This window comes from Corythoichthys intestinalis, chromosome 2 (genome assembly GCF_030265065.1).
Source record: "Corythoichthys intestinalis isolate RoL2023-P3 chromosome 2, ASM3026506v1, whole genome shotgun sequence".
Classification (NCBI taxonomy): Eukaryota; Metazoa; Chordata; class Actinopteri; order Syngnathiformes; family Syngnathidae; genus Corythoichthys; species Corythoichthys intestinalis.
The window spans coordinates 17,738,604-17,764,477 of record NC_080396.1 but is presented as its reverse complement, the minus strand read 5'-3'; the positions used below and the strand labels follow the sequence as shown (position 1 = coordinate 17,764,477).

The 25,874-nt window shown below is 37.9% G+C and overlaps 1 protein-coding gene across 1 annotated transcript; it reads right to left on the bottom strand.

Moving 5' to 3' along the window:
* Nucleotides 1-11,897: 11,897 nt before the first annotated feature.
* On the bottom strand, nt 11,898-25,512 carry LOC130911996 (E3 SUMO-protein ligase ZBED1-like). Its single transcript, XM_057829703.1, has 2 exons — nt 25,193-25,512; nt 11,898-13,785 (listed from the first exon to the last, which is right to left on the bottom strand). Exons 1-2 carry the CDS (start codon nt 25,405-25,407, stop codon nt 12,147-12,149), a joined length of 1,854 nt encoding a protein of 617 aa, XP_057685686.1. The 5' UTR covers nt 25,408-25,512; the 3' UTR covers nt 11,898-12,146.
* Between the last annotated feature and the right edge of the window lie 362 nt (nt 25,513-25,874).

Below are 25,874 nucleotides of genomic sequence, written 5' to 3'. Positions count from 1 at the left end.
TGAGACGTCGGAGTGTATCAGAGGAAACAATCAATTGGATTGAACAGCAAAAGGTATTTCTTACTTTTTTTTTTACCTTTTCATCAGTCAGTTCATGTCATTTGTAAATAACAATGTTTCAATATGCATTTGTTTCGACTATTTCTCCGTCACTTGTTACTTTTCTCATCCGCCTCTCCTCCTATGCACTTTCCTCTTACCATCCCCATCTTCTCACCTGCTTCTCTACTTCACTTCTCACACAGTATCTCGCAAAAGTGAGTGCACCCCTCGTATTTCTGCAGTATTTAATTGTCCTTTCACGGGACAACACTGAAGATATGGCTTTTTCAAAAGGTGAAAACGAGTCGGTGTACATCTAATAATACAGTGTAAATGTATTCTCTCAAAATACATTCATTAATGTTTAAACCACTGGCAACAAAAGTGAGTACACCCTAAGTGAAAAATCCCCAAATCAGTACGCCCTTTTCCCTCCCCAGCGTAACGTGAATCATTAGTGTTACGTGATCTTAGGTGAAAATACTGTAGGGAGCAATAGTGTTAAATGTGGTATTACTGCTCCTCTCTGGTTCAACATTAATGGCTGTATTCAGAGACAGATCTTCAGTTTCGTGGGATACTGTACCTTCTCTTTTCCTACAAATCTCCTCCTCATTTCTCCTCATTACCCCCTGAGCATTATTGTTACCTAGGAGTGATGTATACTAGGGCTGAACGATATTGGAAAAAACTGACATTTCGACTCTATAGGGGTTTACGATGTATGTTGTGATATTGAAACGAAAAGAATTTTCACCAAAGAACTTGCATAGCTCTATTTGGGAAGACTTTGGTTGACTCACCATGACAACACTGTATTCATATGATACCGTTAAATCCAGGCTAAGGTGGTTCATCTGTGAATGATGAAGATTGCTGCAAATAAAAGGAATCCAGGAGGACATGTCTCTGCACTATTGCTGCTTTTATGATGCAAAACAAAAATATACATGGCTAAAAAAATAATAATAATGAAATAAAACAATCACACGTCCTGCGATGGGACAATTGCGCTTGCGCACATTGCAATGGCGATGTTCAAACGATATATTGTGCAGGCCTAACGTATAGCCATTTTAACTAAAATTGAGAAATGAAAATCGGGAAATTTGGAACGTTCTGGATATCAGTGGACTTAATAGTGTTATGAAATGGAGTTCTGGATGAAAGTTACGTTGTCCTTTTTTTTCTTTGTTATGATGATGTGTCTGTCTTATTTTCAGATTGACAGCGAGGTCATCCTACTGATGGAAGATGCTCAACTGGCGAATTATCTCCCATCATATGGAGACAGGATTGCTCTCTTTAACTTTTGCAATCACCAACCACAGTCATCAAAGCGAAAGCAGGGACTGTTTGAAAAGCTAAGTGAGAAGCTCAAACTTAGAAAGGAAAACCATACAGAGAGTGAGGAAGCAACCACCTCCAATAAAACAAAAAGACCTAAACCAAAAACAAGAAAGCTTGAAATAGGGTGGATTCACACTGAAGGCCAACTGACCAAACAAATCAGAGCAAAACAAGGCGGAGGGACAAGAAAGATCTCAATTCGAAGTGAAGAAGGTTATAGTGAGATACTAAAACAAGGAAAAGTCACTTTTCTTTCGATACTTTTCTAGTCGATATTTTGACGACGAATGTTGCTGTCTGATTCCATTCAGTTTTAAATACTCAAACTGTTCTTTTTAAAATCACTCCATGAAGGGAATACTGTATTCACATAAAGATAATCAGAAACACAATTGTTCAATACCAACGTTTACAGTTTTACTACGTTAAATGTACAGTAGTCTGCTACTGCACCATATTTACAGAGATGACAGTTTTACTGTTACACGTATATATCACATTACGATGTTGTGTACGATGTTACAGTGAATCTTTAAAGAAGACCAGTATTACAATGCTACATGTAAACAGTATATGTAACTGTTACAAATCATTCTTATTATTTACAATGCACCATTATTTACAATGTTATATGTGTATATATATACAGTGGGGAGAACAAGTATTTGATACACTGACAATGGGAAAACCCATTGGCAGTGTATCAAATACTTGTTCTCCCCACTGTATGTAACAGTGGCTTGGTAATGTAACTGTTTAACAGGTAATTATGCTATTTACAGATAATGTGAATCATTGCTTTAAATTTCACTGCTGCTTTCTTGGGGACCTTGGCTGAGTGAACATTTCAAAGGGTCGCTCGCATTTGTTTGTTTTTTTCCACAAGTTCCATTTACTTTATATGTTCAATAAAAGGTTGTGAATACGTCTACATTTTACTGTGGAACATCCATAAAGCATAGAGGAATGCCATTTCCAATATTTCCACACTTTATATATGTTCGACTATTTCATTCCTTAGTCGTGAATAGAGTTCTACTGCAGCATATGCATCTGATGGAGCATTCCAGCCATTTTCCTCCATAAGGAGAGTGCAAAGCTCAAAAACCGTCTCATCGCAGGGATATGGCCCTTTCAGAGTGCAATCCTCCTTGCAAACAGGTATTTCCTCTGCAAGGACAGGCTACAGTTTGTCGTCTGCTGCATACAGCCGTGCCATGCTGAACATGAGGATGGGCCGTCCTCCAGGCGTCCCATGGGCAGATCTTGGTCGTATTTGGTGTGTGTTCCATGTCCTTACCACTTCATCCAATTCATCCTGCATGACAATTAATATACAATTGATAATCAATCAACAGAACCACTATAAATGTCTAAAAGGATAGTGGTTTTTTAGCTGTAGTTGTGAAAAAGTAGCCTTACGTCACATTTCGTTTTGGCAGATGTTTCAAAGTATTTTTACAAATGATATTGGATTATTTCCATCAATTCGCCTGCTATATATCTCTGTGTATGTTTATTATTCCTCCTCTTTATGTCTCACTCTCTGTCTGTCCCAATCTTAGTTGATATTACAGTACATGGGCAATAACTTCCTTTGTTTATTGAAATAGAATAGATTACAACTATAAACATGAACTATTCCTTTTTAGCCTCTGTGATGGAGGTGCAACATGTCATTTCTCGTAGTGGAAGTAACAGTATGACTTTTATTCTCAAAGTAACAGTATGACTTTTATTCTCGAAGTAACAGTGTGACTTTTATTCTCGAAGTAACAGTGTGACTTTTAATCTCATAGTAACAATTGGAGTTCTATTCTCGTACTAATAGGGTGACATTTTTCTCGTACTGTTACTTCAAGAATAAAAGTCGTATTATTTCGTTGGGCTAATGCTACTTACAGGGAGCTACGACAAAGTGTTGATAGCCTGTAAATAATGATGTAGATGAGCCAAAATATGAAGGATTTCCTTTTCCTTATTTGTAGATCCGATTCAAAAACACAAGACGCTTTCAATACAAAACAGTGTAAAAGCGACGTAAGGTAAGTAGCATTAGGACAACGAAATAATATGACTTTTATTCTTGAAGTAACAGTACGAGAAAAATGTCACCCTATTAGTACGAGAATAGAACTCCAATTGTTACTATGAGATTAAAAGTCACACTGTTACTTCGAGAATAAAAGTCATACTGTTACTTCGAGAATAAAAGTCACACTGTTACTTCGAGAATAAAAGTCATACTGTTACTTCGAGAATAAAAGTCATACTGTTACTTCCACTACGAGAAATGACATGTTGCACCTCCATCACAGAGGTTAAAAAGGAATAGTTCATGTTTATAGTTGTAATCTATTCTATTTCAATCAACAAAGGAAGTTATTGCCCATGTACTGTAATAATATCAACAAAGATTGGGACAGACAGAGAGTGAGACATAAAGAGGAGGAATAATAAACATACACAGAGATATATAGCAGGCGAATTGATGGGAATAATCCAATATCATTTATAAAAATACTTTGAAACATCTGCCAAAACGAAATGTGACGTAAGGCTACTTTTTCACAACTACAGCTAAAAAACCACTATCCTTTTAGACATTTATAGTGGTTCTGTTGATTGATTATCAATTGTATATTAATTGTCATGCAGGATGAATTGGATGAAGTGGTAAGGACATGGAACACACACCAAATACGACCAAGATCTGCCCATGGGACGCCTGGAGGACGGCCCATCCTCATGTTCAGCATGGCATGGCTGTATGCAGCAGACGACAAACTGCAGCCTGTCCATCCTAAGGAAATAGCTGTTTGCAAGGAGTATTGCACCCCGAAAGGGCCATATCCCTGCGATGAGACGGTTTTTGAGCTTTGCAGTCTCCTTATGGAGGAAAATGGCTGGAATGCTCCTTCAGATGCATATGCTGCAGTAGAACTCTATTCACGATGAAGGAATGAAATAGTCAAACATACATAAAGTGTGGAAATATTGGAAATGGCATTCCTCTATGCTTTATGGATGTACCACAGTAAAATGTAGATGTATTTACAACCTTTTATTGAACAAATAAAGTAAATAGAACTTGTGGAAAAAAACAAACAAATGCGAGCGACCCTTTGAAATGTTCACTCAGCCAAGGTCCCCAAGAAAGAAGCAGTGAAATTTTAAGCAATGATTCACATTATCTGTAAATAGCATAATTAACTGTTAAACAGTTACATTACCAAGCCAATGTTACATAAATATACATATAACATGGTATATAATGGTAAATTGTAAATAATAAGAATGATTTGTAACACAGTTACATATACTGTTTACATGTAGCATTGTAATACTGGTCTTCTTTAAAGGTTAACTGTAACATCGTACACAACATCGTAATGTGATATATACTGTACGTGTAACAGTAAAACTCATCTCTGTAAATATGGTGCAGTAGCAGACTACTGTACATTTAACGTAGTAAAACTGTAAACGTTGGTATTGAACAATTGTGTTTCTGATTATCTTTATGTGAATACAGTATTCCCTTCATGGAGTGATTTTGAAAAGAACAGTTTGAGTATTTCAGACTGAATGGAATCAGACAGCAACATCTGTCGTCAAAATATCGACTAGAAAAGTATCGAAAGAAAAGTGACTTTTCCTTGTTTTAGTATCTCACTATAACCTTCTTCACTTCGAATTGAGATCTTTCTTGTCCCTCCGCCTTGTTTTGCTCTGATTTGTTTGGTCAGTTGGCCTTCAGTGTGAATCCACCCTATTTCAAGCTTTCTTGTTTTTGGTTTAGGTCTTTTTGTTTTATTGGAGGTGATTGCTTCCTCACTCTCTGTATGGTTTTCCTTTCTAAGTTTGAGCTTCTCACTTAGCTTTTCAAATAGTCCCTGCTTTCGCTTTGATGACTGTGGTTGGTGATTGCAAAAGTTAAAGAGAGCAATCCTGTCTCCATATGATGGGAGATAATTCGCCAGTTGAGCATCTTCCATCAGTAGGATGACCTCGCTGTCAATCTGAAAATAAGACAGACACATCATCATAATAAAGAAAAAAAAGGACAACGTAACTTTCATCCAGAACTCTATTTCATAACACTATTAAGTCCACTGATTTCCAGAACGTTCCAAATTTCCCGATTTTCATTTCTCAATTTTAGTTAAAATGGCTATACATTAGGCCTGCACAATATATCGTTTGAACATCGCCATTGCAATGTGCGCAAGCACAATTGTCCCATCGCAGGACGTGTGATTGTTTTATTTCATTATTATTATTTTTTTGGACATGTATATTTTTGTTTTGCATCATAAAAGCAGCAATAGTGCAGAGACATGTCCTCCTGGATTCCTTTTATTTGCAGCTATCTTCATCATTCACAGATGAACCACCTTAGCCTGGATTTAACGGTATCATATGAATACAGTGTTGTCAAGGTGAGTCAACCAAAGTCTTCCCAAATAGAGCTATGCAAGTTCTTTGGTGAAAATTCTTTTCGTTTCAATATCACAACATACATCGTAAACCCCTATAGAGTCGAAATGTCAGTTTTTTCCAATATCGTTCAGCCCTAGTATACATCACTCCTAGGTAACTATAATGCTCAGGGGGTAATGAGGAGAAAGGAGGAGGAGATTTGTAGGAAAAGAGAAGGTACAGTATCCCACGAAACTGAAGATCTGTCTCTGAATACAGCCATTAATGTTGAACGAAAGAGGAGCAGTAATACCACATTTGACACTCTTGCTCCCTACAGTATTTTCACCTAAGATCACGTAACACTAATGATTAACGTTACGCTGGGGAGGGAAAAAGGTGTACTGATTTGGGGATTTTTCACTTGAGTGTTCTCACTTTTGTTGCCAGTGGTTTAAACATTAATGGCTGTATTTTGAGAGAATATATTTACACTGTATTATTAGATGTACACCGACTCGTTTTCACCTTTTGAAAAAGCCATATCTTCAGTGTTGTCCCGTGAAAGGACAATTAAATACTGCAGAAATACGAGGGGTGCACTCACTTTTGCGAGATACTGTGTGAGAAGTGAAGTAGAGAAGCAGGTGAGAAGATGGGGATGGTAAGAGGAAAGTGCATATGAGGAGAGGCGGATGAGAAAAGTAACAAGAGACGGAGAAATAGTCGAAACAAATGCATATTGAAACATTGTTATTTACAAATGACATGAACTGACTGATGAAAAGGTAAAAAAAAGTAAGAAATACCTTTTGCTGTTCAATCCAATTGATTGTTTCCTCTGATACACTCCGACGTCTCAGGAAAGTCACAATTTCCAACAAGTTCTTTGCCATCTTGGATCGGTGGAATTGAATAAACGAGAAAATCGGGAACTCGGAAGACAAAAATGAGAAGATGCAAAACATGTAAGCGCTCGGGAAGAACTATGAAAAATGGATATACAGACACACCATGTAGAAGAATTGTGAAGATTCACGATACATACATTATTACTTTTAATATAAATACATCGAGCAAAACGTACGTTTGACTATTACCTTTTAATATAAATAAAACGTACATTTGGCCCTATCACAGTATTTTCTCATTGGCTGCAATTGACGGTGAAAACTTAATGAAGTGAAAGATTTGTGCGTGATTACGACGGATATTACGTCAAGTACTTAAAATAACAAGTTACCCTACCTTGGCTGGGAGCCACGACGTGTATGACTCTTTATATTCATTGTAATTTGATGCCAATGCACCAAAACGTCTTTTTGAAACAGAATCCAGAAGTACAGAATCACCACCGCTCTCGAGATGCACGTTGTTGTTCCAATTCAATATTACGTTACGTACGCCGTAAGTGACGTCATAGCGTATTGGGGTGATATTGTGCTTTTCCTGAGCCTATATTTTATAATTTGCTTCATAAATAAAGAAACACATTATTTTTTGGCTCATCTACATAAAATTATAATCAATAGATTGCTTTATATTGATGCTTCGTCGTAGCGCTCAGCTACGGTACATGTACGTAATGTGCGTAGCGGTTACGCTATGTAATGAGTTTAGTCTTGTAGTACCAGTACGGTTTTAATCTCGTCGTCCTTTTTCTTTTTTTTTTCTCTCTCTCCTTGATTTGGCCCTAATCCTCCGTCGTAGTGCTTCTTGTTTTGTTGGGGAAAAAAAAGTTTCCATACTCGTATTTTTTTTTTTTTTTTTTTTTTTTTTTTTAGTGGCGGGAATGGGTTTCCATATTTTGGAGTGGCGGGAATGGGCTTCCATATTATGGGTAAATCCAGAGCTAAATATTTATTTAAATCGTAAATGTTAAATGTATTTCCAAAATGTAAATATGAAATAATTATGAAATATAAATATCAAATATTTATTTTAAATCTGAATTTTATATTCATATATCTTAAATCTAAATACTAAATATTATATCTAGGAACGGTTGCAACTATATATTTAACGTAATATGGAAATTGTTTATCTTGCTTGAAAATGAATAAAACCTTCTCAACGGTGGCAGTCGGCTCTTGGACATGAATCATTGTGATAATAACCAGAGGCGTCACGTCCCATTAGGCAAACCAGGCATTTGCATAGGGCCCCCAGAGGGCCAACAGGTTTAGTTGCAGCGACAAGTGAAAGCCTTGTGTCTGAGTTCCCTGAAGGGCCCCTTCACTCGATCTACACCCCCCCCTCACGTGACTCAGAGTGAGAGGCGATTTGGCTTTTTTTTAAATTGCCGTATATCCAAAATGAAGAGAAGTTATCCTTCTGGAGGCGACAAAAGAAAGAAAAAAAAGCAGAAGAGGAGAAAAGGAAGCAAGACAGCGGTGAGTGTACTATGTTACTGTAGTTTTATGTCCTAATGTAGTAGAAGCCGGGCACTTTGAATGTCCTAAAAAGCGCTCTATGAGACCGAGGCGTTATTATACTTTTATCAAATATGCTATTGCTCCAAGTCCAACTGTCCCCCTTACTTGCACACGCTCAAAGGGCCCCATGTTGCCTGGAGCCCCCAAGGAACCTTGCTACGCCTCTGATAATAACAATATCTAGGTAAAAACACATTTAGGAGCAAACATTTACAGAGTTTTAGTGGCACTTTTACACAGGAGCCCAGTAAAGTCACTAGGAATAGCCACGAGGGGTCTCTGTTGGACTGGACTGGACAGCAATGTTGTCTTCTCCAGAAGGGCCTTTTGGATTTCGGTGTAATTTTACGAGTATAATCTGGACGAGTTCGTCAAAACAACAGACAGCGCCCCATAGAGTTCAGCCTACATTCTGTTGAACATCTCATCTTTACCAGTAGATGGAGCTAGTCACAGTACTCAGGGTTCAAAACCTGACATGTTGAAATCAATTAAGGAAACTGTGTAAAATGTCATACTTTTTTTACCTACTTATTCCACTGTGATTAATTGAGCTTTATTTGATTGACAGAAGACAATTCAATGTGCTGAAAAATGACATTATGACATAAAAAGACTATTGTGGAGATAGACATGAAAAAATTACCTAGTGAAAAACACTTTTTATCTTGTAAAATCTCATTGTGAGGAAAAACGACATTATGAAATAGACTATTGTGGAAAAACGCGTTATGAAAAAAAAAAATGTGAAAAACGCTTTTCATCTTGTAAATCTTTTTCATATTAGTTCATTTTACAATTTAAGGGCCATTTTACACAATTTGTCTGGTATTTATCAAAATGTATTTGGCAGAAAACACAGACAAGACTGAAAAAGCAGTTTCTGCTCTTGCACCCCTCTTTAAAATAGATTCGTGTATTTTAAGCCAAAACAACTGTTGTGTTTGATAGAACAATATGTCTAAATGCTGCCATAGCAGATTCATTGCGCACTAAGCCTCCGAACTATTTTTAATTAGTTTGTTTTACCCTGAAAACCCCGTTTACAGACGTTGCGCAACCGTTTTTGTTTCAACCTAGCCATAAAAAGGTAAGAAATTATATTTATCATTCAAAATGTCTGTCATTTTTAGCTTAGAATCATTAATTGATCTCATATTTAGTTAAAAAAAAAAAAATTTGAAAAAATTAGTCACTCGCATGTTTTAAACTTCTGTAAAAAAAGTCAGATATCTACCTCATCACTATCGCTTAATTGTATTTTTTTTGTTAGTCGCATTTCCCCCGATATGTTAGATGTAAATAATCGATCCAAACAAAAAAAAATTGACAAATGACTTTAAAGGGTAACTATATGAAAAAGAAAATCTCAACCACTCCTTGTTGTAATTTCTGCATCGCGACCCTTGTTATATCACCCTGTTTCACCCATAAAATGGAAAAAAAATCCGGCTGTGTCCACTCACAGCTGTGTTTTGACACTCTACATACATACATGCTACATGGAGTTTTTGGATCGAAACATGGTATGTACTCGATAATGTCTTGTTAAAATTGTGGCGTCTTTATTTCTGCTCTCGCCTACAGTTAGGGTTTTGCTGTTTAAATTTTTTTTTTTATGCCCTCCTGTTCAAAATTTTTCTTCCCCCAGAAAATTGAGATTTTAAGCTTTCCAACGATGTAGCACACGTGCATATCCGACAATTTTGAAATTTGGCCAAATTGGGGGTCTTAGAGCGGAAATTCAAGTCACCTGAGTGTTTTCCGCCATTTCAAAATGGCTTTATTTAATTTGGACCCTTTTGAGGTTCCATATGTGAGAAAAAAACAAAAGGGCTGTCTGTCCCTCGAGAAGAGGCACCAAATATATTTTTAATTAATTCACTATTGTGAGTTTTAAAAGGATGTTGCATTATTAATTTGTGCTGCAACGATTAATCGATAAACTCGAGTAATTCGATTTGAAAAAAAGATTCAAATTAAATTTTGCTGCTTCGAGTATTCGTTTAAAGAGGTGTTCCGGGCATGTCCCACCGGGGGAGGCCCTGGGGACGATCCAAGACACGCTGGAGAGACTATAGCTCTCGGTTGGATTGGAGCTGGTTGAAGTGGCTGGGGAGAGGGAAGTCTGGGCTTCCCTGCTGAAGCTGCTACCTCCGCGACCCAACCCCGGACTAAGCGGTAGAAGATGGATGGGGTATTCGTTTAATAAGTGGCGTTGTAATGGTTTGTTTTGAAAGTGTTTGCATTGAATTTCATTGATTTGCGTGGATACACTGCCCTTTACTAGCAACAGCGAATATGACAACTTATTTCACATGGCTGAATCCAGCTGCTCCCTGTTAAGACCAACATAAACTAAGTTTTTGTTTCACTAATGTGTTTTTTAATGTATTTGCAATTTAGTTTATTGATGTATTTAGCCGTATTTTATGGGAATATGTGTTTGAACCATTTGTTAAGAGCATTTAAAAAAGTTTAAGCTAAGCATTTAAGCTAGTGGACCAATTGTTCATATGGTTTGTTTTGGAAGTGTTTGCATTGAATTTCATATATGACAACATTTCACATGGCTGAATCCAGCTGCTCCCTGTTAAGGCCAACAAAACTACGTTTTCGTTTGAGCTAATGTTTTTAATGCATTCGTAATTTAGTTTATAGTAGGGCTGTCAAAATTATCGCGTTAACGGGCGGTAATTAATTTTTTAAAATTAATCACGTTAAAATATTTGACGCAATTAACGCACATGTCCCGCTCAGACAGATTTAAATGACAGTTGAGTGAAATGTCCAGTTGTTAATTGTTATATGAAGTTTTGTCGCCCTCTGCTGGCGCTTGGGTGCGACTGATTTCATAGTCTTCAGCACCCATGAGCATTGTGTACGTAATTATTGACATCAACAATGGCAGGCTACTAGTTTATTTTTTGATTGAAAATTTTACAAATTTTATTAAAACGAAAACATTAAGAGGGGTTTTAATATAAAATTTCCATAACTTGTACTAACATTTATCTTTTAAGAACTACAAGTCTTTCTATCCATGGATCACTTTAACAGAATGTTAATAATGTTAATGCCATCTTGGTTATTTATTGTTATAATAAACAAATACAGTCCTTATGTACCGTATGTTGAATGTATATATCCATCTTGTGTCGTATCTTTCCATTCCAACAATTTATTTTACAGAATATATATATAATTTACAGAAAAATATGGCATATTTTATAGATGGTTTGAATTGCGATTAATTGCGATTAATTTTTAAGCTGTAATTAACTCGATTAAAAATTTTAATCGTTTGACAGCCCTAGTTTATAGATATATTCAGCTGTTTTTTTGTGGGAATATGCGTTTGAAGAGCATTGGGGGGAAAAATAAAAAGCATTTAAGCTAGCAGTTTTCTGCTATGTAAATTAGCCAATTGTTCTTTTGTTGCACTTTGATCCACTTTTATTTTTTTATACTGTTTGAGGCTAAGCTCAGGTACGAACTAACTAGTGCATCGATTATTCGACAACTAAAATCATTGATAGCTGCAGCCCTATTATTAATCAACAAATAATGCATGACTGAAATGATTGGCCTGTCTAATATACTAAACAATTTGCCTTTATCCACGTAAAAATAAAAAGCTAAAGACAATTATTCCGGGTATTGGCTCCAAAACTAAGCCTGTTTATTGCAAAAGAGAGGTTTCGTGCAAAGATAAATTAAAATGCAGATGTGAAGAAACAGGAGGCACATAACATTTACAAAATAATAGGCTTAGTAGCTGTAATCACAAAACAAACTTCTAATGGTCACATAGATGAGGTAGGTACTAGGTAGGGCTGTGAACATGTGCGTTGAGTGAGGGATCTTTTTTCAATGCATGTATGCAACTACTAGCCTTTACAACAGCATATGATTACAATGGAGAAAAGTCAACATATCAATATGTTCCGAACTAAGACTCGCTGTACGCTTTGAGACGACGTTCCCCGTAGTAGAGAACAAACGTTCCGATGGTGTCAATGTGGCCGGGATACAGAAAAACAACTTGGCCAGCTTTGCCACATTTGGATATCGTACTGCATTTGTTCTCCACCATGGCAGTGGATTCTCCTTCTTGGAGAGAGGATGTTCTCCAAAATACTGCAAAACTTCCTTTTGCACGGCTTGACTTCTTAGCTCGTCCTCATCGTCGTCTGTCTCGGAGTCTGATGACGACCCTAAAATACTGTTTAAGAATGGTTTATCATTTGAAGCTGGATAGCCTTCTAAAGCGGTGGCTATCGTTTTACTTTCGTTTGACTGTCTTTTTACAGCTAGTGCCAAGGATTGGATTGCACTTTGGACCTCAAGAACATCTTCAGCTGGCAAAAACTTCAGGTTCCTGAACCTCGGGTCCAAGGCAGCAGCTAGGAGGACAGTATTCGGAGCGTCAGGTTGAAACTGTAAGTGCTCTTTCCATCTATCTGTGATTTGTTCTGCTACTTCAGCCTGGAATGCCCTTACTGATGCGGTTTCAAATGCAAAACTCTGCGTTGCTTTCTTGAGGTTGTATATCAGCTGTGGAAGAGCAGAGAGAGTCACATATTGCTCCCCACGTAGAAACTCTATCACTCTTTCGAATGGCCCAAGGAGCTGAGTCAGCTCCTCGCTGAGGGTCCACTGCTCTGGGTTTAAATCTAGCGAGTGTGCTTTACTATTTGAATTGAAGGCAGGATCGGCAAGAACAGCCGTCATGGCCCATCTTAATCCGACGAGCCTGGACAGCATATGATACGTGCTGTTCCAGTGAGCACTTGCATCCCGAATCAACATTAGCGGTGGCATTCCCATTTGTAGCTGCATTTCTTTAAGTTTACCGCAGGCTAATTCAGTTTTCTTGAAGTGTTCAACCAGGGTTCTCGCAGAAGACACGCAATTAACTATGCTTTTGCTGCTTTTAAGTGTGCTCTGTACAACTAAGTTCAGAGTGTGTCCTGAGCACTTCACAGACGCCCAGCCGTGCCGTTCCTTTAAAATCAGAGCTGCTGCCACTATATCGGCCCCGTTGTCGTGAACAACTGCTTTCACCTTTGAGAATGGAATAAGAAATTTGACAGTTGTCTCCTCCAGCCAATCAGCAATATCGGCAGCCGTGTCCGTTTCTTTGAGAAGCGTCGTTGATAGGGAAAAGGACCTCATCTCCCAATCGTTCCCCAAGAAATGACAGGCCACTCTGAGATAGCCCTCTGAGTCCGTACTTTTCCAGATGTCTGTGGTCAATGCAACACACTCTGCTTCCTGAAGGACGGTTTTCAATCTCTCCGTTATTTGTAGATGCTTCTTTTCCATCAGGTTTGTGAAGTGAAGTCTTGATGGCATGCTGTAGTTTGGGTTGAGTGTAGAAATCATCTTTTTAAATCCCTCGTCCTCCACCATGGACAGTGGGTGCATGTCAGTCAACAGCATTTTTAAAATGCTTTCTGTTAGCAAGGCAGCTTCTTCAACAGTGCATGGCTGATTTGGGCGAGCAAAGATGTCCCCGGGCCGCTGTATCAAGCTACAAGAAATTATGAAAGAAAAAGAAAGGTATTAGCCAGAGCTGGGAATCTTTGGGCAGCTAACGATTCGATTACGATTCAGAGGCTCCGATTCGATTATAAAACGATTATTGATGCACCTCCCTCCTTTTTTTAAAGATTTTTTTTTTTTTTTAATGTTTTGTACATTAGTTCCAAAATTGTTCAAAAATACTCTCAAGTTAAACCAAACTACTATTACAGCATCAAGTTAACATATAGCAGTAAACAAATATACAAAAATAACAGTAAATAAAAAAAACTCCAGTCCCCATTCTGTATCAGCAGCTTTAAACTACATTCAATTAATTTAATGTTGTGAATCAACCGTTAAAGTTGTTAAAATTGCCCCCGTTATTCCATAATTTCCCTTTTGTCTACTTTCGACATGTGAAAGTTTTAAAACTATTTTAAAGATAGATTCAAGTCAATATTTTACCGATTTGGGAGTATTTTAGATAAAAAGTTAATTAGGTTCGCTTGGAAGGTTCGCTACAACAGCCTTGCAGGAAAGTGTACTGCTTTAAGATGGCGGCCATTTACTAACGCCCGCATCTAGCTTTTTGTAGATGTGCTGCTAACGCTACCAAATCAATATTCCATCTAGTCATATATAAATGATATCTACCGTAACATTATGTGGATGTACTTTGTAGCAGCTTGTCGGCAGCAGTCAGGTATGTTGTGTTTTTTTTAATCTCGTGGCATGAGTTGAGCTAGAGCCGTGAGTTGAGCATTGGCATTACCCGAGGGGCTGGGCTACTCTCGCTCCGTTCATTGCGTCCCGAAGACCGCGCGGTGCGCTGAGTGTGTTGTACTTCCGCTTTACTTGGCATATTTCAATAATCGGAATTTGGATGTTTGTGAATCATTCTCGAATCTTCCACGGCCAAATCGTGAATAATCTAAGAATCGGAAATTTTGCACACCTCTAGTATTAGCCCTTTTATGCAAGAACTATGATATTTTTTGTGGATTGTTTTTATCACATTCATATAGGACAGAGATCTGAAGCTTGCGGCACAAGGGTCAATTTTCTGTGGCCCCCATTTGAAATCCAATTGTGATGTTAGTGTTGCCTGCACTTCTTTTGCCATTGGCAATTAAAATAAATCTATAAATAATTTCAAATCTAATTAACGGAAGGGTCCATTGGGAAAAGGGAAAAAACGCAAATTTACAGAAAGCTACGAGAAATAAAAAATATAAACAATTCTAAATAAAATCAAACATTTCGAAAAACAAATTGAAGAAGAAGAATAAAGACAAATTTAAGTAAGTGTGAGCTGTGTGTACAGTCCCTGACGAAGGTCTTGTCGCTTATCCATTTCGTGGAAACAGTTGCTAATAACCTGTCTTTTAATTATTCAACTGGTTTCAGAAATGACTCATATGAAAGCTAAGACCCTCCCAAATGATGTTGAATGTACAACAACATTTGTTTCACTGAAAAAAGATTTATCATTTAATGAAGACATAAAGGTCAAATTTTGGCAAGACAAAAGTTTTGTTGCTTACAGAAAGTGGTGTGAAAATTGAACAAAAAATGTACTTCAAATACAAAAATGTTTTAAATAACATAAGCGAATTGTGGTGCTGTGAGATCCAAATATAATATTTTGTATGACTTCCATGGGCTTGAAAGACTGCATCCATGTGGTTCAGCAAGGATTCATACAACTTATTGATGAAGTCATCAGGAACATCAAAGAAAGCAGTGTTGCATGCCTCCCAGAGTTCATCAACATTCTTGGGTTTCGTCTTCCATGCTTCCTCTTTCATCCTGTTCATGTCTGGTGGGCTGGCCAGTCCTGGAGGATCTTGATCTTTTTTTGCCTTGAGGAACTTTGAGGTAGAGATTGAAGTATGCGATGGAGCACCATCCTGCTGCAGAATTTGTCCCTTTTTATGGTTAGGAATGTAAGAGGCAGCTAAAATTGATATTATAGCTTGATACAGTTGATATTTCAGACTATTTATGTTACCTTCCACTCTGCAGATCTCTCGCACACCCCCAAACTGAATGTCACCCCAGACCACGATTTTGCCACCACCAAACTTCACTCTTTTGTGGCAAAAGGTGGATTTTTCAGATGAATCTTCCATTGAATCACACCACAGTCGCCGCAAATATTGCAGGAGACCTACTGGAGCCCGCTTGGATCCGAGATTCACTCAGAAAACAGTCAAGTTTGGTGGTGGCAAAATCATGGTCTGAGGTTACTCCAATCTCTACCTCAAGCTCAAAGTTCCTCAAGGCAAAGAAGATCAAGATCCTCCAGGACTGGCCAGCCCAGTCACCAGACATGAACAGGATGAAAGAGGGAGCATGGAAGACGAAACCAAAGAATGCTGATGAACTCTGGGAGGTATGCAAGACTGCTTTATTTGATGTTCCTGGTGACTTCATCAATAAATTGTATGAATCCTTGCCGAAGCCCATGGAAGTCATACAAAATATTAAATTTGGATCTCACCGCACCACTACTTAATTCGCTCATGTTATGCAGCATATCTTTGTATTTGAAGTACATTTTTTGTTCAATTTTCACACTACTTTCTGTAGGCAACAACTTTTGTCTTGCCAAAATTTGACCTTTATGTCTTCATTAAATGATTAATCTTTTTTCAGTGAAACAAATATATTTTGCACATTCAACATCATTTGGGAGGGTCTTAGATTTCATATAAGCCATTTCTGAAACTAATTGAATAATTATAAGTCAGGTTATTAGCAATTGTTTCTACAAAATGGGTAAGCGATAAGACTTTTGTCAGGGACTGTAATTTACTCTGGGAATTTTTTGTTTCTTTTATTAATCTCTTGTCACTTCACTTAGCTTAACTCTTTGAGCTGCCATTGATGACAATAGACGTTCATTATACTTCATTATAACTAGGTTTCCGTCATCGACATTTGACGGTAGGTTGTGCTAGTCGACGCATTTACGTCATCGAAGACGTCGACTATTCGGGACGGTTCTACATGATGTTTCTTGTAAAAAAAAAAAAAAAAAAAAATTGTGCAACAGAAGTTCTATTGCTTGATAACTACAAAATGGGGGAAACATCCAGACACCAAGTTTTTACTATGTGAATAATGGGCCTACTCTTTTGTAGATTCAGTGATCGCTACAGGGCACAATCTCTCTGTGAAAACGAAATGGTTGAAGGCTGATGAACTTGTGCAATTTAACAAGAAACATACCTGTCAACCCGAGTCTGTTGGCAATCTTACAAATAGTGACGTATGCTCTTACAAACTGGTGACTAATCTTACAACGTTGTATGTAGCGTGCAATATGAAACAAAAATATAACTCAATTTTTTAAATAATAAGAATTTATTGGTAATATTGTAACATATAACCTGGTGCAATCAAAGAACAATCAATATCTTCTGATTTCTAAAATTTCACAGTGACTTTTGTTATAATTGTATGTAGCACTTTTGGCAATTTCTATCATGTCTTGATGGCTGCACATCATGGCACTTCAGCTCACAATTCAGTTTGAGTTGAAGGTAGTTCGTTAGTGTACCTCAAGTTACCTGAATGTAAGTGTAATTAGTTACTTGGCAAAGTAACTGGTGTCACGTTTCATGTATTTTATTTTTTCACCCCCCCCCAAAAAAAAACAACAAAACAAAACAAAGTAACCTTTGCTATGTTTGGAAGTCATTTAATGTCTTGAATCAACTGTTAAAGTAGTTAAAATTGCTCCCATTTTTGCATTAGTCCCCTTTTGTCTACTTTCGACATGTGAAAGTCTTAAAACTGTTTCATCATTTAAAGATAGATTCAAGTCAAGATTTTGCCGATTTAGGAGTACAGTGATACCTCAGCTCACGAACATAATTGGTTCCCAGAAAGTGTGTGTAAGGCGAAAAGTTCGTCTTCCGAACATTTATTTCCCATAAGAAATCATTAAAATGAGAAAAATCCGTTCCCAGGTCCCCATAAAACATAATTTTCTACTAAATAAGCCTTAAAACTACACAAAAATATACCTTATTTTATGTCTAATAAATGTGCTATTGTATTGTAATTAAAGAAATAAACTGTACTGTATAATAAAGTCGTTTTATTTACCTTTGTGATGGTAGTTGATGGCTTGATGGAATAGAGTGGGAGGAGGAGGGAGGGAGGGAGTTACTGTTTGGAAGGAGAGTCACCTTCCATAAGGACTGAAGGTAACTCAACCTCCGGTGTGCCACACACGCACCCTTAATAGCTTCCTTGTTCTTAAGGATGGTAGCAATGGTCGACTTAGCGTACTGGTACTGGGACGCTAAGTCACACAAACGCACACCTCGTTCGTGTTTTTCAATGATCTCCTTCTTCTGCTCGATCGTAATTTTCTTTAATGTCTTCTTAGGCTTAACACTAGCCTGTGGTGGGGTCTTTTTCGGTCCCATAATAGCAAAAGTACACTCAATATGCTCCAAAATGTCTATCAAACACAAACCACGTCCGCACTCAACGAAAGGGAGGGGACGAACTGGGACGCCGTGAGCGTGCGCCAGCTTCTCGTGGCGCTGTTCGACCGCGTGGTTTGGTTCGTCCGCCGAAAACTAGTTCGTCAGCAGAGACTATATGCTCGCGAATTTAATGTTCTTGAGGCGAAAAGTTCGTGAGCTTAAGCGTTCGTGAGCTGAGGTATCACTGATTTTAGATAAAAAGTTCCTTAGGTTCGCTAGGAAGGTTCACTACAACAGAGCCTTTCTGATAAGTCTACTGTTTTAAGATGGCGGCTGTTTACTAACGCCACCGAGTCTGTCATATCGTTTGTAGTTCTATATGGCAGAAAACACTCAGGTGACTTGAATTTCCGCTTTGAGACCCCCAATTTGGGCAAATTTCAAAATTGTCCGATACGCATGTGTGATACATCATTGGAAAGCTTAAAATCTCAATTTTCTGGGGGAACAAAAATTTTGAACAGGAAAGCATCTAAAAAAAAAAAAAAAAAAAAAAAAAAAAAATTTAAACAGCAAAACCCTAATTGGAGTCGAGAGCACGCGAGAGCAGAATTAAAGATGCCACGATTTTAACGAGATATGCTCGCTTTCTCACTTTGTTTCGATCCAAAAACTCCATGTAGCATGTATCACCGAGTGTCAAGACACAGCTGTGAATGGCCACAGCTGGACTTTTATTTTATTTTATAGATGAAACATGGTGATATAACAAGGGTCGCGATGTAGACATCGCAGACAAAAAGAAGTGGTTAAGATTTTCTTTTTCATATAGTTGACCTTTTTAAGATATTTTTTATTTATTTATTTGGATCGATTATTTATCATCTAACATATCGGGAAAAATGCGACCGTAACCCAAAAAAAAAAATACAATCAAGCGATAGTTATGAGATAGATATCTGTGACTTTTTTACAGACGCCAAATTTTTCATTGTGATGTAATTCGTTTAAAAGTTTAAAATATGCGAGTGAATAATTTTTTTAAGTCTTTTTTTTTTCTAACTAAAATGTAGAGATAAATTAATGATTCTAAGCTAAAAATGACAGACATTTTGAATAAAAAATATAATGACTCACCTTTTTATGGCTAGGTTGAAACAAAAGCGGTTGCGTGACGTCTGTAAACGGGGATTTTCAGGGTAAAACGGACAAACTATAAATAGTTCGGAGGCTTAGTGCGCCATGAATCTGCTATGGCAGCATATACACATTTTGTTCTATCAAACACAACAGTTGTTTTGGCTTAAACTACAGCAGTTTATCTTAAAGAGGGGTGCAAGAGCAGAAACTGCTTTTTCAGTCTTGTTTGTGTTTTCCGCCATATGCATGTGATATCTAGGCGTAGATTGTACGCTGTCGGCTACAGTCAGGAAATATTGGAGCCACCTAGCCTAGCATCGCGTTTACTACAGCGTCACAACAATCACTCTTCTCTCTCCGCGTCTCTGACTTTTCTCGCGTCATTCAACCAACGTAGTAACTAGCGGTGCAACGGTTTGCGGTTCAAAGTTCGCCCTGTACGGTTCAATACGCTTTTATGAACCGCGCCTTTTCGGTTTTGCAATTAATGTATTCCGAACGCTTGTGGAATGAATTGATCGAGCTCTGTGTGCCTGTGTGTGACATGAAGCACCGCTGTGGAGAAATACCCGCCCCGCAAGTAAATGTCGGATCGCTGTCAAGCAACTGTGTAATAGAAGCCGAGTAACGCCCTCTCTCGCTTATGAGCGAAGTGAAAATGAAACAAGAAAGAAAATAAATAGCTATGGTGAGCGGAGGAGTGGAGAGCCCGAATTTTGAGGAAGCACCGGCTTCTTTTAAATCTGCGGTGTGGCAACATTTTGGTTTCCCCGTGGACTTCAATGCGGAGGGAGAGAACATATTGAAGAAAAAAAAAATTGCAAGCATTGCTCAGTGCTTGTTCCCCATGCTAATGGCAACACTTTTATAACATGACTCCGGCACCTCAGCCGGCATCACCCACAGATATCACTTTCTCAGGGTAGGACAACCCCGAAGATGACATCAGTGAAAACACACGGCGGGCTTCGTTAATTTATTTGCAACGCTTGACCCGCGTTACATTGTTCCCTCGCGGACACATTTCTCCAACAATGTAATCCCCGACATTTGTGAAATGGCACGCAAAGCCATCGAAGATGATTTCGCTAAAGCACATAGTTTCGCCCTGACCACTGATAGTTGGAAGTTGGATGTCCCGTGCTACAGAGTGCTACTACCTAACTGTGACGGTCCGCTATAATTCATACCTGTCAAATTGTACGGTCTCGTCGTAATTTGTAAAAGTGAGCATTGATTTTTAAATGTGTACGCCGTACGTTACGTTCAAAATCTGCACGTTTTTCGTGCATTACGTTTTTTTTTTCATCCGTTCGAATTTGGTCACCGTTTCTGCAACTAGACAATGCGTTGGTTGAATGACGCGAGAAAAGTCAGAGACTCGGAAAGGGAAGAGTGTTGAGACGCTGTAGCAAACGCGATGCTAGGCTAGGTGGCTCCAATATTACCTGACTTCGCCAACAACATACAATCTACGCCTAGATAACTCCTGCATATACAACTACATTCGAAATGACAGACTCGGTAGCGTTAGTAAACAGCCACCATTTTAGAGCAGTAAACTTCTCAGAAAGGTTCTGTTGTAGTAAACCTTACGAGCGAACTTAACGACTTTTTATCTAAAATACTCCTAAATCGCCAAAATCTTGACTTGAGTCTATCTTTAAAAGATGAAACAGTTTTAAAATTTTCACATGTCGAAAGTAGACAGAAGGGAACTAATGCAAAAATGAGAGCAATTTTATCAACTTTAACGGTTGATTCACAACATTAAATGACCCCCAAGCATAGCAAAGGTTACTATGTTTTTGCTTTTTGTTTTTTTCAATGAAAAAAAAAAACATGAAAGGTATTAGGGATGTCCCGATCCAGGTTTTTGCACTTCCGATCCAATACCGATATTGTTTTGCACATCCGATACTGGCCGATACCGACCTAACTGAGCATGTGTTAAAGTTTAAAGTTATTTAGCCTCCTTACTTAGTTGTCAGACTCATGTTGAAAAAGATTTTAGTACTCTTGATAACAACTAGCCAGCTGAATTAGGTGAGTTTCAATAACACACAAGGGTTGGTAACAAGAAACTGACCTGTTTATTCAGTGACAAACACAAAACATTATAAATAACAAACAGAAATTGCATAGCCAGTCAGTAAAACGTGCAAATAATATTGTAAACTGTCTTAAAAAAGCAAAACACACCAACAACCTCAGTGGAAAATCCCACAAATCCCCCCAAACTATTAGATGCTTTTAATGTTTTGTGCACTAGTTACAAAAATTGTATAAAAAGCCTCTCAGGTTTAAATAAACGACTGTTTCAGTATCAAGTTAACATTTAAAAAAAGTAAATAAAATACTCAAGTCCCCATTCTGTATCAGCAGCTTTAAACTACATTCAATTCATTTGATTTTGCGAATCATCTGTTAAAGTTGTTAAAATTGCTCCCGTTATTCCATTATTTCCCTTCTGTCTAATTTCGACATGTGAAAGTTTTAAAACTGTTTTGAAGATAGATTCAAGTAAAGATTTTCTCGATTTAGGAGTATTTCAGATAAAAAGTTAATTAGGTTCGCTTGGAAGGTTCACAACAGCCTACTAGGGAAGTCTTCTGCTTTAAGATGGCGGCTGTTTACTAATGCATCTGGTTTTCAATACTTCAATGTTGCTAACGCAGTCGAGTCTGTCGTGTAGCATCTAGTTCTATATACATATGATATCTATTATCTCCAGTAAAACGACGTTGACGTAGTTTGTATCGGCTGTCAGCAGCAGTCAGGTATTCTTGTGTTTTTTATCCAGTGGCATGAGTTGAGCTAAAGCCGTGAGTCGAGCATTGGCATTACCAGGGTCTATGACAAGCATTATGTGTACGTTCGGGATGCAATGCGGTCAGTTTCTCATTGCGTCCCGAAGACCGCGCTGTGTATTAGTTCCGCATTACTTGACATTAGGCCTGAACGATATATCGTTTAAACATCGCCATCGCGATGTGCGCATGTGCAATAGTCCCATCGCAAGGACGTGCGATAGTTTTTTAATTTCCTTTTTTTTAATCCACAAACGTTTGTTTTGAGGAAGGAGAGGGAAAAAAAGCGCACAGCTTCTCTTTCTCTCCAGCAAGTCATCAGCTCCTCCCCCTCCCCCTGCAACAGCGGAGTGGAGGGAGGAGGGGCCGAACAGCAGAGCGGAGGGAGGAGGGCCCGTTCTCAAAGTGAAAGCAAGCAATCAACACGTTGGAGGAGCAAGGAAGACTGTATCCAAAAGGAGTTTTGGAAGTATTTTGGCAAGAACAAGACTATAAGGGACAAAAAACAGCCCTGTCGACAGTGCCTCGCCATGGTTGCCTCAACAAGAAGTAATCTGTCAAACATGTGGGACCATTTAAAACGCAGGTATCTATGCATTCCTGCTACGAGCTCCCCATCAGAGGCTTTTTAGCACAGGTGGGAACATTGTTACGTGCCAACGTTCTTGTCTCAAGCCTGCTATAGTGGATAAACTAATAGTCTTGGCCAAAAACCTATGAGACCCAGTTGAGAATTGCTGAGCAAGGAAGGTGGACGATATGCAGACAAATACATAACGCAGCTGAAGGAATGTCTTTTCTTCTTTTTATTCATGTGACAGCTATCAGGAAGGCAGGAAATTTGGGAGTTAAAATGGTTCTGTTATTCATCACAGTTATTTGCAGTTATTCAGTTCAATTATTTACTAGTTCAATTGAGTTTGTTTCTTTTATATTTAAATTTATTGTAAACCGTATTTTTCAAATAACTATATATAGTACAGCTGCACATAAAGTTTTGATACTTAATATTTTTGTTGAAATATTTTTACAACTTTGTTGCCGTTTTGCAGTTTTATATTGTTATATTTTGTGTAAACAACTCAGGGGACTAATGCACTTGCACTTTTATTAGTCAGATTTAATATTTAAGTTCAAATATGTTGACAACTTTGTTGTTTAACTGAGGTTTTTATGTATTGTTATAGTTTGTGAACTCTTTTGTCATATTTAATATTTTTGTTCAAATATGTTGACAACTTTGTTGTTTTACTGAGGTTTTTATTTATTGTTATAGTTTGTGAACAACTCTTTTATTTGTCATATTTAATATTTTTGTTCAAATATGTTGACAACTTTGTTGTTATTTTACAGAAGTTTTTATTTATTGTTATATTTTGTCAAAAACTTAGGGGACTAATGCACCTGCTCTTTTATTTATCATTTAATGTATTTGCTGCTGTTGAAGTGTAAAATATTGTATTCAATAAATGATCTATTTTGTGCAGACATGACTTCCTGGATACCTTCATACAGAAATCTTCATCATTCACAAATTAAACGGTATTATATGAATACACTGTGGTCACGGTGTGTTATGTAAAGTATTTCCAAACAGCTATTCAAGTCATTTAGTGAAAATTTCTTTAAAAAAGATAGATCTTTTTTTTTTTAATATCGCAATATAATATCGCAATATATTGCAAACCTAAAAAAAATCGCAACAATAGTTTTTTCCAATATCGTTCAGGCCTACTTGACATATTTCAATAATTGGAATTTGGATGTTTGTGAATCGTTCTCGAATCTTCCACGGCTGAATCGTTCAAGGATATAATGACGGCTGGGCATGTTGTACCGCGGTTCTAAGTGTTGGATGGTGCGTCTTTACTCACGTGAGATAATGGCTCGTCATCCAGAATGAATTCTTCGGCAATGACTCTTGTTATTCCCTGGGCTTTAGGACTGTCGAGAGCCAGTTTGTCACGCATAGCAAAAGTTTCTGCCAGTGTTAGTTGCGTAGGACCTTTCTTTTTGTCTTCGGTTTTCTTAACATACTCCTCAAATTGTTTGTGGTGGTATTTCGCGAAATGCTTGATTAGGTTGGTTGTATTAAAACTTCTTACAGCTTTACCACTACGCTTGACTTTATTGTGGCATATGTTGCACTCTGCCTCTTCGTCTTTGTCGTCCTTTAAGGTGAAATGATCCCACACAGCTGACATTTTTACCGATAAAGTCTCTCGGTAAATTGGGAGACGGTAATGTAAATGTGGTGTATTGAAGGTGTGCCGTAAAATGCGGACCGGATTTTAGGGAAACCGAAGCAAAAACTGGAATGGATTATGTAAATCGGTGCGCTAGTGCAGACATAAAAAAAAAAAAAAACTGGATCGGAAGTCTGGATCGGAATTTTTTCCGTGTTTCGATCAGATACCGATGTGCATTTTTTTCCCCCATATTGGCGTCCGATCCGATCCAAATATCGGATCGGGACATCTCTAAAACGTATCACCAGTTACTTTGCCAAGTAACTTTTTTACTACTGTGTGTGTATTTCAGTAGTCAGTCACTACACTAGCCAAAGAGCTAAGAGGCATTTTAACAGTCGAAAATGTTTACATTTTAAGTGTTTATTTCATTTTTTTAAAGCAAAATAAAGGCAGTTTAAAAAAAACTGTTCCAAAAAAAAAAAAAAAAAGCAAAACGCAAACCGAAACCGTGATCCCAAAACCGAGGTTCAAACCGAACCGTGGGCTAACTGAACCGTTGCACCCCTAGTAGTAAAGCATTGTAACACACATTGTCTCGTTGCCGACAAAATCCGAACGGAGGAAAAAAAAAAAACGTAATGCACGAAAACCGTAGATTTTAACGTCCGGCGTACACATTTAAAAATCAGTGCTCACTTGAACAAATTACGCCGAAACCGTACAACTTGACAGGTATGAAGAAATATCTTATGTGTCGTAACAGTAGCTGTGGTTACAGCCACATTACCTTTTAAATATTGCTGTATCAACGTCGATGTTCACTTTACCTTGTATAGGCGACGCTTGTTGAGCCACTGTCGACGCTTTCGGGATGCTTCCTTATCAGATGCTGCATCATCACAGACGTGCTGTTGTGGAACGCCAGTTCTGCGTTGCAGTAGATACACTGTACCTTTCGCTCTTCTTTTTTGAGTATGAAATGATTCCAAACTTTGGACATTTTCTGTCGTTTACGAACGGATTCCTCCTGAAACTCCGCCATTGCGAGAGCTTAATAAATGGCTTTACGACAGACTTCCGCTCGCCTCGGATTGATTTGTGCCTCTGCAATAATAGTCCGTGTGGAAACAAGAGCCGAGTTGAACGAAAGGCTACACGACATAGACGATAGGAATTAGACGTTTGCTTATGGCGGAAAATACAGACAAGGCTGAAAAAGCAGTTTCTGCTCTTGCACCACTCTTTAAAATAAACAGCTGTATTTTAAGCCAAAAGAACTGTAGTGTTTGATAGAACAATATGTCTAGATATTGCCATAGCAGATTCACGGTGCATTAAGCCCCCAAACTATTTTTAATTTGTCCATTTTACCCTGGAAAGCCGTTTACAGACGTCACGCAACCGCTTTTTTTTTTTTTTTTTTTTTAACCCAGCAATAAAAAGAAGCTCAATATTTATATTCGAAATGTCTGTCATTTTTAGCTTAGAATAATTAAATTTCTAATATTT

Bases quoted from the DNA above. Each gene is read 5' to 3' on its own strand.
- LOC130911996 (XM_057829703.1), bottom strand. From the start codon at position 25,407: ATGGCGGAGTTTCAGGAGGAATCCGTTCGTAAACGACAGAAAATGTCC. The intron at 13,786-25,192 runs GTAAAGTGAACA...AATTTCTTGTAG, and splicing joins ACAAGCGTCGCCTATACAAG to CTTGATACAGCGGCCCGGGG.